General features: G+C 60.1%; 1 protein-coding gene across 1 annotated transcript; it reads right to left on the reverse strand.

Moving 5' to 3' along the window:
- Nucleotides 1–5,006: 5,006 nt before the first annotated feature.
- MYMK (myomaker, myoblast fusion factor) lies at nt 5,007–13,889 on the reverse strand. Its single transcript, XM_032418300.1, has 5 exons — nt 13,755–13,889; nt 9,359–9,473; nt 8,390–8,538; nt 5,638–5,754; nt 5,007–5,156 (listed from the first exon to the last, which is right to left on the reverse strand). The coding sequence occupies exons 1-5, from the start codon at nt 13,887–13,889 to the stop codon at nt 5,007–5,009; spliced, it is 666 nt and encodes a 221-aa protein (XP_032274191.1).
- Nucleotides 13,890–17,517: the final 3,628 nt, after the last annotated feature.

The following is a 17,517-nucleotide window of genomic DNA, read 5'->3' on the forward strand; positions in this document are numbered from 1 at the left end:
GCGGGGCCAGGACAGGCATCGGGGAGAGACGGAAACCCCAGAGCAGAGCTGGTGACAAGACACCAGGGTGTGGACCATCCCACGGCCCTTTGTCCTGCACGGCTGCACCCGAGGCCAGCACAGGCCTGCTCTGAAGTCCTGTTCACGTGCTCAGGTGACCTCAACCCCCCCCCAATCCTGAGAGAGGGCAGGAGGGGAGCCCAGTGCGGCCTCCTCCCCCCTCCACCTTTGGACCCTGAGCACGCCAGGCCAAGCCCATCTAGCTCCCTCTGGTCCTGGATCACAAGCCAGAGACGGAAGCAAGGACAGTCCAGCCGTGGGCACCCTTCCCTCCATCAGGGCAGCTGTGGTTCTCTTGAGGCTCTGACGTGAAGGAGGCAGGAGGTTGGGGGAGGTTCAGGGCACAGAGGATGGTCTGACTCAGAACCGTGGCACAGTGAGGCCGTCACAGACGAGGCCCAGGGGCCAGGCATCTGCAGGCTCCCACGGCTCAGTCCACTTTGCTTTTCTAGTTTCAGTCTCAAACCTGCCTCTTCCAGGCAGCCTTCCTTGCTTACTTCCTTGATCCATAATAAACATTTGTTTCCTTGGCAAATGGGGGCATTTGGTGCCATATCTGAGGTGAATGTCCCCTGACGGTAAGGACCCCTTTACTTATTTGCCCCCTACCCTCTTGCTTGCCCATGACCACCGATAATGGAAATAATGATGCCATTTCTTAAAATGCCATTTATACGATACTGTGCTAAGTGCTTTGCAGTCAGTGACCTCATTTAATCTTGGCAACACCCACGCGGGGTGGGCACTGCTACAGAGGAGGAAGCTGAGGCCAGGGAGCCGGGAGGGGGCAGGGGGCTCACCCGAGGTCACGGAGGGAGAGCTGTTTCCTCGCCTCTACACCTGACCTCCCAGCCTCCTGCTTCCTCTTTTTGCCTGTTGTACTTTCCCAAGACCAGTCTGGCCAGCCTCTGACTCAGTTTACCCCAGGGGCCGGAGTGGGGCAGCGGGCGAAGCTGCTGTCCTGGACCAAAGGTGAAGAAACCTGGTGCGGAGATGGGACGACACAGGCCCCAGGGCCCCGCGCCGGGTTGGGGGGTCCCCGGTGGCACGTGCCCAGCGTGGCTGCTAAGCAGCGGACCGGCTGCCCGGCCAGCCGGGTTACGCCCCGGGCCTTCCGCCGACTCTGCAGAATCGGTCTTGCCCACATACCTGGCGCTCCTCCCTGCAGCTCCCGGTTGCTTTCCTGTGGGTCCTGGGCCAAGCCCCTGCGGCCGAGCCCAGGGCGGCCGGCTTCCCCTAACTACAATTGCAGCCCCGCCGGCGGCCCCCACGAGGGAGGTGGGGAGCTGTAAAGCCTTTTTAAAAGGGGCAATAAAAGTTTTGGGTTTCAGATGGTCTCACTGAAGAAGAGCCTAACAGAGACATGAAATGTCGGCAGCAGACAAAAGCCACAGCGCGCAGACCGCCCTCCGACGGGGCACCTCCTTCTGAGGACACAGGGTGCCGGCTCCCCCGGCCGCGCGGCCCTCGCCCGGCTCCCAGCTCTGGGGGAGACGGAGGGGCCCCTGCAATACTCTGTTTTCTCTGCGTGGTTCTAAGCGCTCACACTTCTCCGTTTGCCCTGGACGAGGTGTGCGGCGTCCCCTACAGCTGAGCCCCGTGCACCCTCGCAGGCATGTGTGTGCACTTGTGTGCATGCACGCGTGCACATGCGTGTGCCCGGGAGGCGGCGCGGGCCTGGGCCCGGGCACACGTGTGCTCCAGCGGGGCATCGGCTGTGTCTGCTCCGTGCGCTGCAGGGTCTGGAGGCCAGGGCTGGCCCCGGGGACGCCTTGCCCACCGCAGCCCCCAGGTTCAGGGGGGACCCAGCAGGGGGACGACGCCCTCCTGCTCACGTGTCCTGCACGCCACAGCCCCTCTGCCCATGTCACTTGGCGTCACTCAGGGCCCCCAAGCCCGCACGTCCAGGGAGCTGCCCCACTCCTTTCGTGTCCAGGGGATGTGCTGGCCCAAGCGGGAGCTGCTAGCCGTGGCCACAGGGAGAGGGTTGCTCCGTAAAACACCGCGCACCGTGTCGAATTTGAACTTCAGGTCAACAGTGAATCCTGTTTTAGCGTCAGTATGTCTCATGTAAACATGTCCTGAATATCGCGTGAGATACACAGGGGAAATCATTATTTTTTATCCGAAATTCGTGTGTAACCAGGTGTCCTGAAACCCTGCATCCCTACACATGTGGCTATTTAAATTTAAATTAATTAAAATGAACTGATATTTTGCTCCTCTGTAGCCCGAGCCGTATTCAGATGCTATGCAGCGGCGTGCAGCGAGCGGCGGGCCAGCCGGATGGCCCCAAGCATCTCTCCGTCACTAAGGCAAGTTCTGCTGCCCCGGCCACTCCCTGCCTGCCGCTAACATCTAGGACTCCGCATTCGGGCACACGCTGGAGGCAAGCTCAGGGCTCCTGGTTTCCGAATCCCTCATCAGGGCTGGGTGGGAGGTGAGTCCTGTCCAGAGCCCACGGGGGTCTGGGAGGGCCTCGGGGGTCCTTGCTGGCCCCAGGTGCCATGACTGTCAGATTCTAGGGCATGAAGACCCCGGGCTCGACGGCACTGGGGTTCCCAGGTATTTGGTCTGAAGGCCATGACCCTTCTTCCTTGTTAGTCTTGCGGTGGAGGGGTGGCCATTCCGGGTGGCCTCCTCCCTTTCTGTCCCCCTCCCGGGCACTCATGCCCTGGCCCTTGGCTAGAGTCACCAAGATGTCAAAGTGAGCTTTTGAGCCAGAGGAAGATGCCACTAGGATGAGGACTAAGACCCTGGGGACAGCCACCTCAGTGGCCAGTGTCCAAAGGCCTGGGGCCGGCCACCGACATCCTGGCCCTGTGTCCTCATCTGCACAGTGGGGTCTCCATGGTGCCGAGCCTGCGTGGAGTGGCACAGCGGGCCTAGAGCCCGAGAGGCGGACGGGGCTGAGGGCTGGAGCGCGCCTCCTAATTGTCCATGACTTACAGACTTGGCCGGGCTCCCAGACAGCCTCATAAATCAGCGCGGCCACAGTGAGTAGCCTGTTAGTGCGGCCCTTATGCGCTTGGCAGGCCCCCCACCTCCTCCCTGCTCGGGAGCATCCCGCTGCCTCCAATTTTCCATGTGCTGCTGCAGACCTGGGAGCTGGGGTGTGCTCGCGGGGCATGGGGGCCAGGGGGGTGGAGGCGGAGGGCTGGGGAGAGAGGCGACTGGCAGAGGCCAGCCGCTTTGTGGATGTCTGTTTCCTGAGTGGTGCCCCCAGGCCCCCGGCGTGGCCCCCAGTGCCCTCCCTTCCCCTACGGCCGGGTGTCTCCCCTTGCGGAGATGGGAGATGGGCGGATGAGAAGATGCGGTTTGCAGGGCACGCACATGTGGTGTGCACGTGTGTCTACAGTGCATGTGAGCGTGCACACACCCCTCAACCAGACGAGAAGCCACTGGAAGCAGCATCTGCCCCTCGCTGTGCTGGGGAGGGCGGGGACGCGTCTGTCTGGGTAGATGGCCCCGAAGCTGTGGCGTCCCAGCTGGCTCATCTGGGAAGCAGAGCCATGATGCACCCCTGCTCCCCAGGGCCTGGCCAGGACTCTGAGAGCCAGTGTGAAGAGCCGAGCGGCTGCTCTGTCGTCACCGGCCTATAGGGACAGAAAGGGGCTGAGCCGGCGTGAGGCTGTGGGCGTCCAGGCCCCCGTGCGTGGGACCTCTGGACCGTCAGGGAGGCCGACAGATGGGGGGCTGGGCTGAGGGGTCAGCCTTGTCCCCAGTTCTCTCCTGGCCCCCTGAGGTGAGCAAGAGGTGATTTTAGGACAAATAATGGGCTGCCCTATGCAGTGGGAGTGGGTGTGCACCTTCTGGAAATACAAACAGGCCCCAGACAGGTGTAGGTAACTTCCTGCCTGACAGATGTGCCCACATCATTCGGGAAGCAGGGCTGCTGGGGAGGCTCAGGTTTGTGAGGTGATGTCTGGGAGGCCTGCTCCCGCCACCCCCGGGGCCCAGGGCAGACAGGCTCTGGGCCCAAGCTCACTGGCCTCCCAGTGCACTGTGGCAAGCGGCCCCGGGTGCCCAGCTGTGGGCCTGCTGGCCTCTGCTCAGGTTGCCTGCACCCAGACCCCCTTCCCACCCTGGCGCTTAGCCCGGTCGGAGTGCTCGGAGCGCTCAGGAGACCCACAGGTACTCGTGCCTGGCCCATGGGGGGGTTCCGGAGCCGGGGGGCGGGCATGACTCGGACCGGCGGAGTGGGGCTGGGGCCCGGCTCTGCCCTCACTGGCTCGGGGCCCCAAACACACCATTCCCCTGAGCCTCAGGCTTCTGTCTTTAGGACGGAATGATCATACTTTACTGCAGACTTGTTTTAAGAATTAGATCAAGGGCTGAGTATACAGCTTTTGGCACCCGGTAAGGCCAAGACATTGAGGAGCTTTACAGGGGTTGCCGTTCCTGAACCGGCTTGATTCGGGGACCTGGCTGGGGGCTTGGCCACGCAGGCCTGGGCCAGGGACAGAGCTGGCCCCCTGCTGGCCTGGGCTTCCTGACCGGGTGCGCTCAGATCCTCAGGGCGACGCTAGTTTTCAAGGGAAAACAGATGCTGTGAGGAGAGCGCGTGGGCAGAACCCCTCTGCGGCTGGGGCTGGGCCAGAACTTCTGGGTGAGGAGGGAAGGGGAGATGGGGGGACACCCCCTGGCTGCGGGCTTCTGCAGACACACCTATTGGCCATGACTGTGGAGGAGGAGGAGGAGGAAGAGGGAGGAAGGTCTTTTCTTTCGAGCATGATGTTTGGCCACGGTGGGAACCACAGGAACTGGGCTTTCAAGAAGCACTCGGCAAGGTGCTCCCCAAATCCCCGGGGACCTCTCAGGCTCAGAGGAGAGATGTTTCCCCTGGGCGCTCCAGGGTGGGGCAGGACAGGAGGCCTCTCTCTAGGCGTGAGACGGGGGAGGGCAGGGGCTTGCGGGGGGCGGGGGGCAGGGGCGGGGTTGCAAAGTCAGATGCAAGCACAGCAAAGGGTAGAGCAGTCCAGCTTGGCCGGGGGCCCTGCGCTTCCAGCCTTCTTGTTGACCTTGGGTAGCAGGAGGACGAAGGACATGGCCAGGGCACAGTGGTAGAAACTGTGGACATAGGTGTAATCCCAATCCTGCAGGGGCAGGGGAGGGCGGGAGGGGGATCGGTCTGTGGCCTCAGGCCCCCCTCCCCCACTCTCCATGCCTCCTGCATGCCTGGCATGCCAGGGCACCTGCCAGTCACACACGCCCCACCCTCCGGAATCTGGCCAAGTGCCCTCCTCCAAGGGGCCTCTCCTCAGCATCCAGCCCATGGGCAGTCTTTCCTGACCTCAGACCCCTGGAGCACTGAAGGTGGAAAGTGGACACTGGGCCTTTGACAATGAGGCTGGGGCTCCTCCCTCCCCCCTCCCTCCTTCCTGCAGGTGCAGGCTCCAGCCCCAGGCCCCATCTGGGCTGTGCACCTCATCTCAGATCCACGCAGACAGTGAGAGCCATGGGGCTGGGGATGGACGGTGCAGTGGTGGGAGGGAGGCACCCCTCCACCCACCGGGAGGGACAGAGGAGGCAGGAATGTGATGCTGAAGCCACCCCGAGGAGCCCCAGTCCCCGTACCTCGAAGAAGAAGCGCAGCATAAGGGCCAGTGCCCCAAAACAGAGGCCGGGCCCTATCTGCTGGGTGTAGACGCTCTTGTCGGGGTACAGACCTTTCTTCTCCTTCATCTGTTGCAGCTGTGGGGAGAGTGGTCATGCAGAGAGGTCACAGGGCGGGGATGCTGCTCAGAGCTGACCGGAGAGCAGGCCCCGGGCACGCACGAGCCCCTTGGCTATCCTTGGGCGGGAGATGGGGCTCAGGGAGATGCCCCACGTGCCCCGTCCCGTGGTGGGAGGACCCAAGGGAGCCCCAGGCTGGATGGCTCGTCTGGGAACCCCCTGGGCCAGTTTGCCCTGTGAAGAACCCCAGCCCCTGCCTGCCTCTTTGGGGCCTAACAAGGCCACCCTTGCACGTGCGCCCCTCCCAGCCAGAGGGGCCCCCAGGGGACGAGTCACAGCAAGGGGGTGTTGGAGTGCCGGCCCCGCCCACCATATGGCCCGCGGGGGCGCCTGTGGGGTGGTCCGAGGGACCCTTCAATGGCTCGTAGATCATTATCCATCGTAGTGCTTCTGAGACAAGCTGACCAGCACGTGAAACTCTGGTTGCTCAGGCGCTCACGTTAGTGGGGGGGGGCTCGAGCAGGCATTGACGCTTGAAAAGATGGGTTCACGTACACTGAGAACGTGCAGTAAATGAGGGACCGCATCCTGCAACCTCGAATCCCTGGGGCCAGGGTGTTTCAGAGTGCAGGGTGTTTGGGATCTCAGCACGATAACCGCCTGTGCACACAGCGGATCATGGAAACCCCCAACCACACCGCCCCCAGGGCCCTGTGCCGGCAGGGGCAGGCTAGGCCACCAGAGTCTGGGGTGCGGGTTTCTGGAATTTGCCATTGCCGATAAGACATCAGGCTCCGCACGGGCACAGACAGCGTGTGGGTGCGGCTGGGGGCGCCTGGGCGCTGGCGGCCAGGCCGTGCGTCTGCCCAGGGTCGGGTCCTAGCCTGGCCCGGCCCTGCCCTGCAGCCCCCACACCCACCGCTCTCTGCTTCCTCTCCCCGAGGGCTGCTGTCCCCAACTCGGGCTCAAGCAGGGACGAGCCTCCAAGAGAAAAATCCACCCTCATTCCAGGGAACAACTGCCCTGGAAAATCCAAAATAAACTCCACGTTAAATGGTCTGAAAAACACAATTTGAGCCCCAGATGTAGGGAGCCAGGCAGACGTCTTGGTTCCTGTGTCCGGATCCACAGCCCGAGGGCCGTGGAAGTCACCGTAGCGCTTCCCAGGGAAACCAGCGAGTGGCTTCCACTCTGGCTCATTACAATCCAGCGCAGATCCAGACCTGCCAAGATCTGCAGGAGGAACAGCCCTCCAGGGCAGACCAAGCAGCCTATCCTACTTCCTGCCGGGGAGTGAGTGCATTATCGAGACCCAGGGCTCTGTGTTTATGCATTCCAACATGTCCCTTAACGGGGTCCTTCCCTGGGTCCAGACGCGGCAGACCCAATGTGCCTCCCCTGCTCTCACAGGCAGCTCCGAGGGGCCTCCTGGGTCAGCCTTCCCCCTTGGGGAAGCTGGAGTGAGAAAGAGGCTCCTTCTCTTCTCTTGGAAAGTCAAGGCCTGACCTCGCCTGGTGCTGTGTGACTTGTTGATTGCTGACCTCTCTGAGCCCTACTTCCTTCACTAACCGAATGGCAGAACAAATCCTCTACTCCCTGGCTGTAGGAGGAGCGGGGCTTTCTTTTCCTTCCTGCAGCTGTAAAATGGGTTGATGGACACCTTTTGCACCACTTGCCCAGCCTGACCCCTCTTCCCAGAGAACTGCCCTCCTGCTCCCCAGGTGGCCCAGGAGCAACTCCCCGCCCCCATCCCCTGAGGCCCTGCCATCTGGGCCTTAATTTTGGGGCCTTGAGTGGGTGTGTGACTTGGGCTGGGCCGGACCAGCCCTCCTGCCAGCACTTGGAGTTGGGACACCCTGAGATTTCAGGTGGAGCTCCAAAGGAGTGAAAATGTGCCAAGGGATGTCACCTTGGGGCCTGGGCTGCTGCACGGCTGGAGAGTGAGCCCAGCCTCAGGCCTGCCAGCAGGCCAGGCCTGTATTCTGCTCCCTGCAAGGTTCAGCTCCTTCCCTTCTGGGGTCCCAGGGAGTGCCCCTGGGTCCATCTTGCTCTAGCATCCCTTATTAGCTTGGGAAGCATGAGCGGCTTTCAGCCCTTGCAGCCAGGAGGCCCTTGGTACAACAGAGGATGCAGGGAGGCCTGGGGACCGGGTGTCAGGGTCAACTTCCTGTCCACCACACACCACAGCCTCCCTCCTCACTAGAACCAAACTCAAGGCTCACTGCCTCCATGAAGTCTTCCCAGATTAACCCAGGCCATTTCCAATTGCTTTTGCACCTCTAAAGCTGTCATTCTCTGCAAAGAATAATGATACTAGTAATAGCTCCTATGTGTTGAGCACATTAGAAGCCAGGTTCTATGCCAGCATTTTAGATGCATTAACTCAATTAATCTTTGAACCAACCCTATGAGGTAGGTCCTGGACTGTTCCCGTAAGAACCACTTTTCAGATGTGGAAACTGAGGCAGAGAAGTGGAGTCACTTGGGTTAGGTCCAGATGATATAGATGGTGTCTGTGTGGTGGGGGCACCTGATGCTCACTGTCTCTGTGTTTTAGCTGAAGCCCTGAGATGGGAGGTAAATGGAGACGCCAAGGTGGAGGGGTCACAGGGGACAGGTGCGCCCGTCCGCTGAGGCTCGCACAAGTACGCACCCACTTTGTGGCAATGATGAGGACAGCCGTGCCGATGGGGCCCGAGTACACCCCATAGCCCCAGCGGTCGTGGTAGATCCGCACCGCGATGGTCAGGACACCGAACATCACAAAGGTCGACCTCTTGGGTTCGTCGAAGTCGGCCAGCGCTGGAGGTGGGGGAGAGGAACCAGGAGAGGTGAGCGGCCTCTCTGCCCCTCCCAGCCACTGCTCCTCCAGAGGCATCCCTTAGGGGCCCTGGTGCGGGGTGCCCCCAGCCAGTGAGACCCCATGGCCCAGCCCGGCCACCCCGAGGTCTGAGTTCCAGCTGGTTGTAAGGGACAGACGTGGACAGAGCAGCCTGGGCTGCGCTTGTGGGAAGCTGCTTTCATGAGCAGGTCAACGCATACCTGTCCCCGAGGACCCCAGGGATGAAGACAAAGACACACAAATAAGAGACAGGAAAGATCTGGGTCCTTCATGGGGCCTGGGCAAATGGCAGGGAGCCCGTGCGATGGGGCCCACACGTCCTGACATTGCCGCCAGACGGTGTTAAATGAGAAAAAAGGTGCAGAAACAATGCACTTTTGAGTGATTCCATCCTTGTAAAAAGCTGAGCTGACAGTGATGTGCGTGGATGCTTGTATGAGCCTCAAGAAAGTCTTGGGGGCAAACCCTGACATGCGAACCGTGGTCTCCCGGGGGAGAGAGCTGGAAGCCCTTCCACGGGTTCCGCGGCATGGCTCCACCATGTAAAGTGGTCTGAATGAGCCTTCGTTCATGTGTGAATTGAACAGGATGTGAGGATGGGACTTAGGGCATTTAAGGACTGTGCGTTCTTTTTCATTGATTAAACCAGGCTTTGAACCCCAGGAGAGGGGAGGAGACGCTCCCGATGAGGGGTGGGGAGCAGAGTCAGTGGGCTCTGCTGTTTCGGGGAGCAGGCAGGAGGATGGCGGGGACACTGGGCGACAAGGCATGGCCACTCACCCATCAGCGAGACCCACATGCTCAGCGCTGTCCCGTAGACACTGAAATACTCCAGGACGTCGTGACGCATGAAGCAGAGCACCGACAGGCCGGGCCCGGTGCAGGCGTGGTAGAGCTGCCGGAAAACCCACAGGGGTCAGGGGCTAGAGAGGACTGCTCGGGAGCCCCAGGACCACGGCTGGGTCCCAGCCACGCCCCCCCGCCAGCCAGGCCACTCACTAGCCGTGAGGCTCAGGCAAGTCACTTTGTGCCTCAGTATCCCCACCTGAAAAAAAAAGGGGAGCCAAGTGCTCCCCTCATGGGGTCTTGTGGAGGTTAGACAAAACAATCCACATGAGGGGCTGGGAGCCTGGGGATGTGCTCAGGGCTCGTTCGTGTCTCTTATGTTCTATGTATGACATGACCAGACAGAGGCCAGGCGTTGGTCAGGTGAAGCCCGCCAAGGTGGGGACCCCGCAGATGTACCCTGCACGTTCCTTCAATACCTGGGTTTACCGACAAGTACATATGTGTTCCTTCAACGCCTCTGGGCGTGAGGCCATGGCCTATTTTTGGGTGCCCGTCGGCCCGGCCTTCTCCTCTACTGTTCCCCCCTGTGGTGACTGGGCTACCCCACCGGGAAAGTCCTCAGACATGAGTGGGCACTAGGACCCTGGTGGGGGCAGGTGGTATTATGAAGACTTGGGTTGCTAACTCAGCAGGTCTGGGGTGGGGTCAGAGATCTGCATTGTTAAGAGTTTCTCAGACTGATGCCAGCCACCCGTGGGGAATACACTTTGAGAACCTCCGGCTGTAGTTTTCAGCTTCGGTTTCTTTAAAGTTCTGGGAGACTGCGGAGACCACCGTGCTGAACATGGCATGGTAGGTTCGCCCATCTCTCTCCTCTAGTCTCCCCAACACCTAGTTTAATAGCAATTAAAAAAAATATTTTATTTATTTATTTATTAGAGAGAGAGAGAGAGAGAGCATGAGAAGGGGGAGAAGGAGAGGGAGAAGCAGACTCCCCACTGAGCAGGGAGCCCGATGTGGGACTCAATCCTGGAACCCTGGGATCATGACCTGAGCCGAAGGCAGATGCTTCACCAACTGAGCCACCCGGGTGCGCTTTAATAGCAATTTTTAAAGCAAAATGCCTCTGTGGAGTATTCCCAAAGCAGTCAGCTGATTTCTTACAGAAAACAACTCTCTCCTTTTGCATACACATTTCATCACTTCAAGTAATATTTAATTACGTGATGTAATTATTTTGACAAGTTCCACGGACATAAACGATCTTGGGAACCAGCACAATCGACTCTTGGTGAGCCCAGCTCAGCAGGAGGGAGGAGGCGCCCAGGAGAGCAGCCCAAGTCTGGAGGCCCAGGGATGTTACGGGGGAGCAGCAGCCCTGGGTCACCGGTGAGTTGAGCAAGTTGGGGTTGATTTAGAGCTCTATTGGTTATAATCACAGGTGACCTAAAGTTACGGTGCACCTAGGAGGCATGAATAGAGGTATAGTGTCCAGAACAAGGGAGGTGACCGTCCTGCTTCTCTGTGTTCTGGTCAGACCCACCTAGAGAACTGTGTTGAACTTTGGATGCTGCACCCTTTAGAGTGACATAGGCAAAGACGATGGAGGAGAGCAATTAGGTTGTGGACATGACAGTTTAGCTGGGGCAAGAGAAGCTTCAGGTAGGGCCTGATCAAGGTGCTCAGATCTCTGTGGATAGAGCAGGGAGAAGGACACTTGCTGCGCGTGGCTCTGGCAGGCAGAGCTAGGCCCTGTGAGTGATGTGGATATTCTCCCACTACTTCTAGAACTACATCCCTCCCCCCATTATCTGCTGCTTCTGCACCCATGCTTCTCCTTTGTAGCACAGATCACCACGTATAATCACAGACTTAATCACTATGAGATTCTCGGGAGTGTCCACCCCAGTCCCATGAAGAGCAGGAATACTCTGTCTCAGCCTGGCTGTGCGGATGCAGGGCCAAGGAGGCAGGGTTTGGAGTGGTTTGAAGGACAGCTGACCCAGGAGGGTCTCTCCCACCAGGCCCTTGGTTCACCTCTGTTGGACAGGTGGGGAAGGGGAGATTCAGAGCAGCGCTACCTGCCAAGGAGGCAGGGCAGAGCAGCGACTGTGAGGCCTGCCTCCCTCCTCCGATGCGGGGCGGACTTGGCCCCCGAGGGTGTTGGCGGGGGTGGAGTGCCGCTGGGGGTCTGGTGGGAGACAGCACAGCCTCCCGATCCCCGCTTTGTGAGCTCAGGTGAGTGGCCGGCAGCTTGGGGCCTCCTCTGTCAAACAGGGGCGAGAATACCCGCTCTGCGGGGCGGGCCAGGGGACTCCCCGTGACAGAGTACAGGGCTCTTGGGCACAGAAATAGCGACTGTCGCAGGAGGGTTCTGGTCGGAACACAGAAGAAGCCACATGGGAGCTAGAGGTGCAATGGTGTCGCTTGGGGCTCTGGGAGAAAGGGGCTGAGTGTGGCTTTGAGGTCGGAGGACATTTGTCACAGGAGGCAGCTGCTTCTGCCACTCTGGGCGGGCTAGGGCGGGACAGGGTGGGCCTCTGAGGTCAGCCTGGAGGCAGCTGGGGGCCAGCCCAGCCCCAGCAGGGAGGGGTGGCCTGGCGGTGTTTGTGGGTTTCGGGGGCTGGGTCTAACATGGACCTGGGGACAAGAGTCCTGGCTCCTCTCCCCAGAGCTAAGCCCCTTGTACCCGCAGAGAAGTCCCGGGTCCACTCCGTGCCTGGGTTTCTCATCTGTCAAACTGACTTCCTGGAACTCACCCAAGCAGGGGTCCCTCGTGGAGCTAACGAAATGGCATTGGGCAAGATGCCCTGAATGAGCCAAGAGCCCCAGGGTGCATCTGGTGCTTACAGTGACATGTGACTCAGCCGCTGTGGGACTCAGTTTCTTCATCTGTCAAATGGGCCGGTCACAATCTCGGGTTCACGGGGAGCTGAGAAGACTACATGAGACAGTGTGTCCAGAGCACCAGCACGCCCCACAGCCTGGACGCTGGCTCGCAGCCAGCACCACTGCGGCCAAGGTCTCTCCCACCCAGGCATGGAGACTGAAGCCCCAGGCAACCCCCGGCCCCAGGTCCCTGCTGCCTAAGGGAGCGCCAGCCCGTGTGCACACACAGCTTCTCCCCTTGCAGGTAAGTGTGGGTTCGGCTCACGAGGACGTCGGCGTGACAGGTGCACACACATCTGCAAACACGTGCGTGTGCTCACAGACCTCGCTCCCCAGGGCTGCCCCAAGGACCCTGACACTCACCCACAGGAGGCCTGCTGCTGAGGAGCGAGCCCAGCCGGCGGCAGGAGGCATGCAAGTTTTCACATGTCTGGCACTGCCACAAGGAGGAGACTGGGGGAACCTCGCCTCCCTGGTGCCTGCTTCTCGCGGGAAGCTGGGCTTCAGAGAAGGGTGAGTCTGACAGGAGTTGATGGGGCAGACCGTCAGAGTGAGGGAGGGAGTCCAGCTGTGAGCGTGGGGGACTCAGAGGTTCGCAGGTGGGCACTGAGACACAGATTGGTGATGGGTGGAGGGATGGGTCATCGATTAGGTAGGTAGAGTGATGATTGATTAGATAGAGAGGTACATAGATAGGAGGGTAGGCAGACGGACAGACAGACAGACAGAAGCTTTCGGATGGGAGATAGAGCCACGGAGACCCATGGAGGGCCAAGGGAACAAAGCCAGACAGGGAAAGACCAGGAAGTTTGGGACGAGAGCAAGTTCTGTGGAGACAGAGCTCCAGAAATCAAGAGAGACCCAGACACAGACAGAATAAAAGAGAAAAAGGCAGATGCAGAGAAAACCAAGAGGAGAAATGCAGAGGGAAAGAGCTCAGCTGGGAGGGAGGGGGAGAGAGAGACAGTCATCCAGGCATATACATGGAGAAAGAAGGACTCAGAGAGAGACGTAGGCCTCAAGAAGGAGAGACAAGCAGACGTGAGCAGGCCCTCCTGAACTGGGGCCAGCTCTGGAATTCTGGAATCAGACTCACCCAGGCCCTACGCATTCCCTAAACCCCACTAACCCCTCCCGGACCTAGCTCAGCCCCTTCCTCCCTGCTCTGCTGCCCTGTGCTTGTAGCTGGGAGAGTGGCAGGGGTGGGGGGCAGCCTGGGGTGTTCTGCCGGCAGCAAGACGAGGGGCACCCCGGAAGCTTCGAAGGGCTTGTCCTGGACTGACTGACGTTGGCCCATTGTGGGCTCGGTCTTGTGCACACCAATCCTGGCACAGATGGGGAGACTGAGGTCCAGAGAGGAGGAGGGCTCCCCCAACCCTCTCTCCCAGTCTCCAGGCTCTTTCTTTCACCTCCAAATCACTTTTCTTCCTCACCAATACAGGAAGGTGGTGGATAGATGGCCCTTCTCCTGCGCCTTTGGGAGGGTCCCCAGACTTACCGCCACGAAGAACATGGTAAAGAGGTAGACCATGGCCTCCATGTGGAACCTCCGCTTGGCAGCAACGCTGACAGTGGGGAGGAAGGCCAGGCTGCTGAGGGTGGGCAGAAGCAGTTTCGCTGCGAGCGTCCCCATGGGCCGGGGAGCAGGGAAGGGCGCAGGCCTCCTGGGTCCCCAGGGCAGAGAAAACCAAAGGGACAAGGCCTGCTCCCTTTAGTGGGGGCTCCGATGGCAGCTGTGGTTTGAACACCAGGAAGGGAGGCAGGGAAAGGAGTGCATATGTTGAGAGCACATGGATAGGGTCCAACAGCTGACGTGCCATGTGATCAACACTTGTCTCTGATTTTTTTTTTTTTTTTTGAGAGACCAGAGTAGTTGATTCAAGGAGACCATACTTTTTTTCTTTGAGGCAACAGCCTTGGAGTAAAGTGCCCATGAGTAGAATCCTCAGCTTCCAGCCTCTTTCCGTCCGGGCCCTCTCCCCAGGGCCCTAGGGAGCCCAGAATGAGTGCACCGTGGTCTCTGCGGCTTGAGTCACGTGTCCGCTGGTGTTAGAGGCAAGAGAACCCCAGGTTTAGTCAATTCCAATCACTAAAGAACCTTGCAGACAAGCGTCATATTTTACCAGCCCACATCACGTCCCACTCGCCTGCTCTTTCCCCACCTTGGTTTCCTTGGCAATTGGACTAATGAAACAGTCTTTTCTACTTGGTTACATTGTTTCACGTCTGTAGTAAACAGCAGGATGATCTCTAACGTGCTCCCGGTATGAGGCTGAAGCTTGCATCTCAGCACCCCTCCGCTGGCCTTTGGGAAACCACCTTCCCTTGTTGTAAGAGGTTTTAGGGGCACTCTCTGGCGGGGTCCCCCCTTATCCTCTGGCCCAGGAATGATGGGAGTGGTGAGCTACCCAGGCAGACTCTCCCCAGCCTGATTTGTTGTCAGCCGAAGGACAATCTTTACTTCTGTTCTTTCATTCTGATACAATTCGCATATGACAAAATGCACGGATCTGAAGGACAGTTGGATGAATTTTGACAAGCGCATATAGCTGTGTGACCACTGCGCCTCCCCATCACCCCAGGGTGACCCCTCAGGCCCTTTGCCAGCGTAAGCAGGCACTGTTGTGGTTTCTGCCGCATGCCTGACTTGGCTTGTTCTAGAATTCTGTACAAATGGGACCATGCAGTGCGCATTCTTTGGGGTCTGACCTCTTTTGCTCCACTGACAGAACGTCCCTGAGATACGCCCACTTCGTGTCAGGTGGTTTCTTTTGTTCCTGGGTGAGTAGTATTCTACTGTGTGGATGTGCCACGCTTCTGTTCTCCTGGGAGCTGGACTGCGGAGTGTGATCACCCAGGGACAGCAGGAGTGCAAGTAGCTGGATCCCGTTTCTACTGTTTGCAACAATGCATTTGGTCATGCCATTTTTCCGCTTCGGTGCCTTCCAAGGCACCTGCCGTCCTTGGGGTAGAGTCCAAGGGTCAAGGAGACCACCAGGCCATCCATGGCCCGGCCCTGTCGCCCCACCACACACCCGGTCTCCACCATCCTCTCAGACCCCGTCTCTCCTCCTACCCCTGGACCCCCACCTCCCCTGCAAGAACATGTTTCCTCCTCCTCCTCTTTCTGGTCACTGGCTCAACAGCACCGTCTATGGGCCAGGCTGCCCCCTGGCCTGGCACCCAGGCAAGCCAACGTGCTCCTGTGCCGGACCTAAGCCTGGCATATGGTAGGTGTTTGACAAACACTGGCTGAATGAATGACTTTGTTCAAAGAATGAATGAAAGTCCAAGGAGGCCAGGCTCCTGCACATTTCAGTCTGGCACTTAGGAGTCCCTTTCCCTTTCCAAATGGGAAAACCAGATCCTGCTGTGTGTGCAGCTCCGGGCAGGGCAGGAGGCAGCGACCCCACGTGGGTTGTCACAGAGGCCTGCTCTCCCTGCCCACCTCTCCATCCCTCCGCTCCTGCCCTCACCCAGCCCCCAGCCCCCGCTCCCAGGAGGAATATAAACCCTGTGGTGTGGAAATGCGAGTAGATGTCAGGTGCTCAGAGAACCCTCTGGAGCCATAAACCCTGCTCAGAAGCAGGAAAACATTCCACAGTTGGTTTTGTGCATGAGTGTGTGTGTGTTTTCTTTGCAGCTGTAAACTCCAGGGCCAGGGCTGTAAGCTTGGGGAAGGGAAAAAGAGAAGGGGGAGGTATTGGAGGAAGGCAGGGGTGCGGTTGGCTGTACATGTGTTGCAGTGATTAAGGCAGAAGGGGCCGAGGGGGGCTGCCCCAACGTGGGGAGACAGGTGACCAGGCCTGGGGCAGCCCAGGGAGCCCCTGCACACCGGCCGGAAGTCCAAGTCCAGCGTGGAGCTGGGGGCGGCCCACGTGTGGCTCCCCTCCGAGACCTGGCCGCCTGGAGACCGACCAGCTGGCTCAGGGGAAGGCGTCCAGCTCTGAACAGGACTGAGATGACCCTCGGCTCTCCCTGCAGCCTGGGAAGCCACGGGCCTGGGGGCTGGGAGAGGGGGAGGCAGAGTGGGAGACACAGGCCGGCCGCTTCGAGGGTGGTGTTGCCCTTGGAGAAGTGTGGGGGGCTAGGATGGGGCGAGGCTGGGAGCCCACTCCACCCGGGCAGGCTCAACCGGGGGCCTGAGCAACCGATGTGCAGCCTGTCCCCATCCTCCCCGCCCTCCTGTGGCCCCACCTGCCGGCCTGCTGTGGACACCCCCGCCCCGCCACCTGCTCGTGTTCCGACTGCGCCAGAGCCCACAGGCCGCTCTCCCTCCTTCTGCCTGGACTCTCACCGCTTGGGCCTTCCCCATTCATACTGTAGCCCTTAGCCTCTCCTGACCCCCGCCGGGGTGAGGTGTCTCCCTTCTAACCCCCACCACACTGTGTGTGTCTTGAAAACCACTCGCACACACAGACATTGATTCAGCGCCGGCCATGTGTAGGGCTCTGTGCCAAGCACTCTTCCTACTTTGTCGGGTCCCGTCAGCAGCTGGGGGGTGGGGGTGGGGGTGGGGGTGGGGGTCGCTGTCTCTGCTCTCCCCATTTTACAGGGCAGGAGACTGAGGCCCAGAGAGGAGCAGGGACTGGTGCCTGGCACCGACTCTTGCAGAGTGCTCAGGGTCTCAGGATGACCTGGCCTCCCTGCCTAGCCCAAGGTGGCATCCCCCCTCCGCCCAGCAGATGGCGCCGGCCCCAGGGGGACCCTGGGGGGGTGGGGGGGCAGCTGCAGGGGGAGAGGGAGCCCACGGCTGGCACCCCCTTCCCTCGCCCCCTCGGCCCAGAGCAGGCCGGTTTTATAGAGGTGCTGAAATGCCTGGAATGCCACACAGCTCCCGCCTCCCTGACAGCTGTCTGCTCGGCCCGGCCCCGGAGAGCCGAGCCAGCTGCCGCGCCTGCAGCCTCCAAGCTGTGAACACCCGACCCCCGGCTCTCGGGCGCCCCGGAGCACAGTGGCCCTCGGGCCTTGGCTCTCTGTGCAGGCGCCCGCGGAGGCGCCCTGCACCTGGCGAGAGGGGTCTGGGCTTTGGTGTTTTCCAGCTCGTTCCTTGCCCCCCACCCCTCCCCGGAACTGCCATGCAGGGCCTCTGCTCTGTGCACGTGTGTGTGTCTGCAGCTGAGCTTGTGATAGCAATCATGTGCTGTCTTCAGCCTCCGGCTGAGAATTAGCGCCCTGAGCCACCCCCTGCCTCCGAGCGCCTGCCAGGTGAGCCAGGCCGAGGCTCCGCCCCTGCCCCACGGGGTTGCCGGGGTCCCCGG

Source organism: Phoca vitulina, unplaced genomic scaffold, assembly GCF_004348235.1.
Source record: "Phoca vitulina isolate PV1807 unplaced genomic scaffold, GSC_HSeal_1.0 scaffold21, whole genome shotgun sequence".
Lineage (NCBI taxonomy): Eukaryota > Metazoa > Chordata > Mammalia > Carnivora > Phocidae > Phoca > Phoca vitulina.